The sequence below is a fragment of the Sapajus apella genome, unplaced genomic scaffold, assembly GCF_009761245.1.
Source record: "Sapajus apella isolate SASKATOON/1434 unplaced genomic scaffold, GSC_monkey_1.0 scaffold69, whole genome shotgun sequence".
NCBI classification, from domain to species: domain Eukaryota; kingdom Metazoa; phylum Chordata; class Mammalia; order Primates; family Cebidae; genus Sapajus; species Sapajus apella.
In genome coordinates this window covers 10,958,858-10,966,764 of record NW_022437009.1, presented here as the reverse complement: position 1 = coordinate 10,966,764, position 7,907 = coordinate 10,958,858, and the positions used below count along the sequence as shown (strand labels likewise).

The following is a 7,907-nucleotide window of genomic DNA, read 5'->3' as shown; positions in this document are numbered from 1 at the left end:
TCCTCATTTCATTTGGAACGTTCAGACGCTGTCTAACTACATAGATTTCCCTTCGGAGCAAGGAAGAGCAGCGCAAGGGCAGTCTCGGAGGCCGCAGCTGAGGCTTCTTCACCCCCAGTGCTGGAGTTCTCTCAAGTGGAAGCCCGGGACGATGAAAGTGAGCTGCTGCTTACACACAACAGCCGCCAAGGCGCAAAATAAACTACAGAACTACAACCGTTTACCTTTCCAAACACACGGACACGGACCAGTAAGGTTACGCCTCAGCACTAACACCGCAGGGGCACGCAGGAAAGATTTAATTACCATGGCCACGCAAGAAGCCTGCGTGATAGCGTTCTTCTTATCCAACGTAAGCACGCAGGTTCCCTAGCTCGGTAATCGGCTAGCCATTCCCGATAGCGTTCGGCGTTCGCCTGTCGGACCTTGCGCCTGCGTACTACGGCTCCTTCTTGTCGCCTCGGCCCGGATCGGGAAGTGTCAAGCGGGCCCCAGGTTCCCCCGCCTTCGCCGCTATCACCGCTGAACCCGGACCCCGTACCCAGGTCCAGGGCCAGCCGCCATGACGAACGGTGAGAACCGATGCTCTGAGCGAAGGGTGGGAGTGAAGAACGAAGAGAAAACGTGGCGGGCGGGGCCGGGACTGACGTGGCCGTTCTCCCCGCCCCCTCCCAGCCCGGCCCCGCTTGGCCCCTCGACGCCTCTAAACTTCTGTACCCCTATACTCCTCCATGGGTTCCCCCTTCCCATATTCATCCAGAAACCCCAGTGCCGCTCATTCACACACCTCGAGTTATCTATCTCCATCCTTTGCTTTCCCTTTTCTTAGTTCTTTCTGGCCCTTGGAGAGGTCAGTCCCAGCGGAACCACTGCTGTTTAGACCCAGGAAACGGAGAGGCTCCTCCTCCCAGCCCCCTACGTTCCTATACTTTCGGACCGTAGTTTTGTTGAGAGGGCCAAGAAATCACATAAACATCAAGTCCCACACTTTTGGGGGTGCTGGTGAATGTAGACTGCCCAAAAAGTTCTTGTTATGGAAAAATGCCGGAAAGATTTTTGATTTTAAAGTCCTGGGGGGGTGATCCCACATGGAAACCCTGACTATTGTTCCCAGGAGTGGATTTAGACATTGCTTCTTCTAAATGATGAGGCAGTTGCCACCCTGTTTATCTGACCTATTTTTCCAGGCCTCTTCAAACACTTTATAGCTATGAATTCTGAATTCCAGAGGAGGACAGGAAGGAGGGCCTTCTGGATCTTTAGAGTCAACCTCATAGGAAAGGAGAAAGCCTTGTCGGCATTAGGATGATTGGAGGGGCTCCGGAAACCATTTCTCAAAAGTACTTTGTCCATAGACCTGGCACTGAATACTCGAATTTCACCTCCTTGTGAATTTTGGCATTGTCTGCAAAAATGTATGAGAGAAAAAGAGTAGCACGTAAAGGCATAGTTCCTCAGAATACCTTAGTGTATGTATTAATTTGCTGGACCCTTTCTTAGTGACATCTAGCTTTGAGACAGTTTTACTGGAGGAAAAGAGGTAGATAGTGTGGTCTAGAACTGGCAGACACTGGTTATGTATAATATTCATTTAGAGCATCCTGGGAAGTCAGAGGTCTCAGGATACTAGGCACAGTAAGAAAAGGGACATTAACCAGAGGAAGACAGAATCTGAACCAGGAAGTAAGACAGCAGTTTGACACAGTAATTGCTGAATAAATTGTAGTCATTTCCCCCCGCTTTGTGGTCCAATATCTTCTCGTTTTTTGCAATTAAGTGATTCATTGTGCTTACCTGTACATGAAATAAGCTTGGTTTACATATTTAAGAAACAGCTAAAAATTTAAAGCTTTCTACTATGTTGAAGCCTTAGATACTTTTTCTTTATTTTAGAAAAATCTGTTATTACTCTGGCAGGAATTTGGAGAGTATCATGCATAAAGTGTAAGATAAGTATAGGAAAATTGTAGTCATGTGGATTCTTACTCTTGGAATTTCCACTTAGCTTTACTTTTTGCCTTAACATATTCTTCACTAACAGATGTAGATCTGACAGATTTGGCTCTATATCTAGCTCTCCTTTATCATATGAGTGATTTATAACAAGAACATGTTAAATTCTCTGAGCTGAGTCTCTAAGGATTCATATGTCTCAATCTATTGCCAACACTAGTCATTCCTGGAATGCTAATTTCTCCCCAGGATTTCTACTTCTTGAAAGGTGAGGGGAGGGAGCAGTGACATTTTAGTAAAGGGGATGTTAAAAAAAAATTTTTCTGAGTTGGGGTCTCACTCTGTTGCCCAGGCTAAAGTGCAGTGGCATGATCATAGTTCACTGCAGCCTCGAACTCCTGGGGTCAGTCGATCCTCCTTCCTCTTAGAGCAATTTTTGGGAACAGTAAAATAATCTTGTTAGTCCCAGGATCTTGGCTTCCTCTTGTGAAGTGTTGGTTACTGCCTGCTGAGGTTATTTTGTTATTATGTCACACACTATCTTCCTTAGAGTTCTCAGGCAGGATCACAGGTCCCAAGCTAGATCAGTACCTAAGGTTTTCTTTTCTTCTTCATTTAACAGTGTACTCCTTGGATGGGATTCTGGTGTTTGGTTTGCTCTTTGTTTGCACCTGTGCCTACTTCAAGAAAGTTCCTCGTCTCAAAACCTGGCTGCTATCAGAGAAGAAGGGCGTTTGGGGTGTCTTTTACAAAGGTGAGGCCATGTCTGGACAGGGAAAGGAGACTGCCATCTCTGGACATTGTGTAGCTACAAAGTAGGGGGTACAGTGAGCTAGGATTGTATTGGGTTTCATTTTTAGAAAAAAAAAAAAAAATCCCGGCCGGGCGCGGTGGCTCAAGCCTGTAATCCCAGCACTTTGGGAGGCCGAGGTGGGTGGATCACGAGGTCAAGAGATCGAGACCATCCTGGTCAACATGGTGAAACCCCGTCTCTACTAAAAATACGAAAAATTAGCTGGGCATGGTGGTGCGTGCCTGTAATCCCAGCTGCTCAGGAGGCTGAGGCAGGAGAATTGCCTGAACCCAGGAGGCGGAGGTTGCGGTGAGCCGAGATCGCGCCATTGCACTCCAGCCTGGGTAACATGAGTGAAACTCCGTCTCAATACACGATCAGGGAAAAAAAAAAAATTCCCTCAGATTGGGTCTGAGAGTCTGTAAAATTAATATTTCTCCAAAGTTGAGGGAAGAGGTAAATGTTAAAATTTGCCAGGTGTGGTGGCTCATGCCTATAATCCCAGCACTTTGGGGGGCCAAGGCAGGAGGATTGCTTGAATCCAGGAGTTGTACATCAGTCTGGGCAACATAGTGAGACCCCATTTCTATAAAATACACAAAAATTAGCCAGGTATGGTGGCACGTGCCTGTAGTCCCAGCTACTCAGGAGGCTGAGGTGGGAGGACTGCTTGAGCCTAAGAGGTTGAGGCTGCAATGAGCCATGGTGGAGCCACTGTGCTCCAGCCTGGGAAACAGGGTGAGACTCTGTCTCAAAAAAAAAAAAAAAAAAAAATTGTTATTTAAAAACGTAATTGTCTATTTTAGCATCCAGATGATTTTTGTATTCTCCATGGAGTAAAAGTATACACATGAAACCATTTTAGGCTGGGGTGGAATTCCTCCCTTCAGTGGGAAAAAGATTTTCCTATTGAAAATTTTTTTGATTTTCTGTAAAGGGTACATTGGAGTTTCTTTTAAGGCTTGATTCAATTAACTCAGATGCCTTTTTTGACTTTTCATTTGAGGCATATTCATTTGGAATCCTACCTACCTAAATATTTTTTTTGGAAAAGGACAAAATGTAAACAAACAGTATATTCACCTAGACCCTAAAGCAAAAGGATAGCATTTAAAAACATCCCAGAGGCCAGGCACGTTGGGTCATGCCTGTAATCCTAGCACTTTGGGAGGCTGAGGCGGGTAGATCACGAGGTCAGGAGTTCAAGACCAACCTGGCCAAGATGGTGAAACCACATCTTTACCAAAAATACAAAAATTAGCTGGGTGTGGTCGCAGCTGCCTGTAATCCCAGCTACTTGGGGGGGCTGAGGCCAGGAGAATCGCTTGAACCCAGGTGGCAGAGGTTGCAGTGAGCTGAGATCACATTACTGCACTCCAGCCTGGACAACAGAGTGAGACTCTGTCTCAAAAAAAAGAAAAAGAAAATTAGCCAGGTGTGGTGGTGGGCATCTATAATCTCAGCTACTTGGGAGGCTGAGGGAGGAGAATTGCTTGAACCCAGGCAGCAGAGGTTGCAGTGAGCTGAGATCATGCCACTGCACTCCAGCCTTGGCAACAGAGTGAGACTCTGTCTCAAAAAAAAAATTAGCCCGGTGTGGTGTTGGGTGCCTGTAATCCCAGCTACTCAGGAGGCTGACACAAAATCCCTTGAACCCAGGAGGTGGAGGTTGCAGTGAGCCTAGATTGCACCATTGTATTCCAACCAGGGCGACAGAGCGAAACGTCTCAAAAAATAAAAACATCCCAGGTCCTTGAGAGCCTTGATATGTCTGTCTGTAACTCGAGACTTCAAAATACCACCTCGAAAGTAAGGACTTCAGTGAAGGCAGGTGTGATTTAATCTCTCTCTATTTTTGCCTGCTAGCTGCTGTGATTGGAACCAGGCTGCATGCTGCTGTGGCAATTGCTTGTGTTGTAATGGCCTTTTACGTCCTGTTTATAAAATGAATTCCAAAGTATCCAAGTCATCAACTGCCAACCAAGGGGACGGGGATGAAGAACCTGTTGGAGGCCTGGACCCAGTGTAGGAGAGTTCAGTTGAAGTCATCAGTCCCCAGGATGACAGCACATCGTCTGCCCCTGCTACATGTGGGGAAAACTCCTCATGGTCACGAACGTTATTTATGCTTCAGGGGACTACAGAAAGCCAACTTCCTTTGATCTGTGTGTAAATCGGTCCTTGGCAGAGTGCATATAATGTTCAGAAAATTTACACCCCTCAGTGATAAGATTACATACCTCCTTCGTAAAAACCTGTCACCCTGTTTTGTTCTTCAGCTCCTCATCAGGATCTTTTCAAACTGAGGCTCATTAGGGAAGGAACTAGGCTGTGTTCAGATCTTTTTTGAAGAGAGAGAATTTTCAAGACTTCTTTTCACTGTTTGATTTGGATCTGGCAAACTGGGGAGGGGATGCTGGGTGGGAAACAGTTATGCAATGCCAAGAAATTCTTTGGCTTTAGAGATTTGTCTTTCATGTACCCATCTGGGAACATAAAAGAGGCATGGTGCTCATTGCAAAAAGGGAACAGATGAAGTAGCTGTGTTATGTGCTCGTAGCTTGAGAGTTTTGCCAAGAGAACCTGGGCCTACATAAAATGTGGGAATTATCTGTATGATGAGACCAGAAAGCAGTGGCTTAGACAAGAAAAACTTTTTCTGTTCACCAGTATCCTCAAATGGAGACTTCAGTTGATCAAATGGTATATGAAAAATGAATCAACTGTTGCTATTTCATAAAGCCTTTTATATTTTCTAAATTACTTAGTGCTAAATACTGTTATTCAGTTTTAAATGCCATGACTGGGGGAAAAGAAACTATTGAAGAAATAATTGTTTAATATATTTGCAGTTGGGGTAGAAGAAAGAAATCTAGTATATGATTCATATACTAGTAAATTCATCTAGTATGAGAACTTGTGATGTTAGATCGTAGTTTTGTCATCTTACAAAAGGCAACAGACTTATTTTGTGTTTAAGTCTGAGTTGTTATGGCAATTTTTAGTTGATTACTTATTTTTCTTATCCAACTCTTAATTTTCTTCATATTGCATTGCTCTTTAGTTGTCTCTGGAAATTCTATTTACTTTAAGGACATGAGAAATTCAAATAAGAGAAGTTGCTGATACTCATCAGTGTATTTGGACAGTTCATAGGATCCACAAATAAAGTGAGGGTGTTTCCTCAAGTAAAAGAAAACAGAGCTTTGCAATTGATATCGAAGGACTTTGCCTTGGAGTTAGTAACTCCTGAGCAGACCATTTTAGATGGCTCAGCATTTGACTGGAAGACTACTCCACTCCCTCCTTATATCCGCAGAAGGATCAGCTATTGGATGTCTAGAACTTCTCTATTTAAAAAATAATAGGTCTAAGGTTAAATTATTATAAGCATAGACATGGGTCTTCCAGTTGAATTGTCTATTACCATAAAACTTTATGGTGGACAAGTTAGCTGTGGTTGATTCCTGTGTGGCAGCAAATTGTCTTCTGTCTGCTTACTCCAAAAGAATAAAAGCTGCTAGGAAGTTTAGATTTTGAAATATGCAGTTTAATGCTTTGAGGGTTTCTAGAAATACCAAGTAAACACTACATGTCTAATCATCTCAGAGTTGTGGCCGTTATCTCTTCAGGAATTGGTCCACAGGGTAAATTTCAACAACTCATGTGTTTCCATTGTCATTTCTGAGGATCTTTGGCATGAGAGAAAGGAAATCTAGTGGAACAGGAAAGAGAGTTACACCTTGTGGGTGTGAGCTTGGGACCTGTTGGACAAAGGGAAAGTCACTCCCTGGAAACAGGTTCAGCATGTTTTGCACTTGTTATTTTGTAGCTTTAATGATTTTGTTTTCTAATAGGGCTAATGTCTCTAAGCTTGGTGTTTAGAGCTGCTTCATATTTTAAAGTAGTTCCATTCCACAGTTCTAGTTCAAACCAGTTTTTATAGCCTCCTGGGTGGGTCATCTTGACCTAAACTCTTGTGTTGTTACATTTTGAGATGTTTTCATTACCAGAATGTACCAAAAAGTGCACAAGGTGAAGGTAATTTACAGCAAAAAAACAAATACACAGCTTGTTTCATTTCTTGACTTTCCCTGAGCAGATAAGCAGAAACTTGTTTAACTCATTACTTTGGTTGATGTGTCTTATATATTTTTGACTAAAAGTTATAGGAAGTTATTCCTCTGGGGGAATCTTTTACAGGTGGAAAAATGGGGATAGCAGTATTGCCTCAGATTCAAACTGGCATCACTATAAACCCTGTATGCCAGGGTGGAATGAAGTCAGCTCCTTTTTATAGTTGAAATACAGTTTTGTATTCACCATTGTCTGCACAAATCCTTGAAAATAAACTTTTTTCCCCCTACAATCCTTGTCTATTTTATTTGTCACATGTTGAATTTATTTATTTATTTATTTATTTATTTTTTTGAGATGGAGTTTCACTCATGTTACCCAGTCTGGAGTGCAATGGCGCGATCTCGGCTCACCACCACCTCCGCCTCCTGGGTTCAGGCAATTCTCCTGCCTCAGCCTCCTGAGTAGCTGGGATTACAGGCACGCACGACCATGCCCAGCTAATTTTTTGTATTTTTAGTAGAGATGGGGTTTCACCATGTTGACCAGGATGGTCTCGATCTCTTGACCTCGTGATCCACCCGCCTCGGCCTCCCAAAGTGCTGGGATTACAGGCTTGAGCCACCGCGCCCGGCCCATCACATGTTGAATTTATTGAAGTTTGTTCAGTACTCCCCCCGGGTTCAGTTCATAGCCTACTTTTTTAGTTCACATTAGTAAATGCCATCATTCCTGTTACCCCATTGTGAGAGGCGTTGAATGTATTATATAGTTAAGAATCTGTGCCGGGCGCGGTGGCTCAAGCCTGTAATCCCAGCACTTTGGGAGGCCGAAGCAGGCAGATCATGAGGTCAAGAGTTTGAGACCAGCCTGGCCAACATAGTGAAATCCTGTCTCTACTAAAAATACAAAAATTAGCCAGGTAGTGGCACATGCCTGTAATTCCAGCTACTCAGGAGGATGAGGCAGGAGAATGGCTTGAACCTGGGAAGCGGAGGTTGCAGTGAGCTGAGACCACATCATTGTACTGCAGCCTGGGTGACAGAGTGAGACTTCATCTCAGGAAAAAAAAAAAAAAAAAAAA

General features: G+C 43.8%; 1 protein-coding gene across 2 annotated transcripts; it reads left to right on the top strand.

Moving 5' to 3' along the window:
- Positions 1 to 424: 424 nt before the first annotated feature.
- Positions 425 to 7,115, top strand: TMEM167B (transmembrane protein 167B). Of its 2 annotated transcripts, none has more exons than XM_032249889.1 (3): positions 425 to 572; positions 2,576 to 2,707; positions 4,613 to 7,115. In XM_032249889.1, exons 1-3 carry the CDS (start codon positions 563 to 565, stop codon positions 4,693 to 4,695), a joined length of 225 nt encoding a protein of 74 aa, XP_032105780.1. In that variant the 5' UTR covers positions 425 to 562; the 3' UTR covers positions 4,696 to 7,115. The 2 variants fall into 2 exon arrangements, with proteins under 2 accessions (XP_032105780.1, XP_032105781.1); XM_032249890.1 differs by having other exon boundaries at positions 431 to 572; positions 2,576 to 2,768.
- The last annotated feature ends 792 nt before the right edge of the window (positions 7,116 to 7,907 follow it).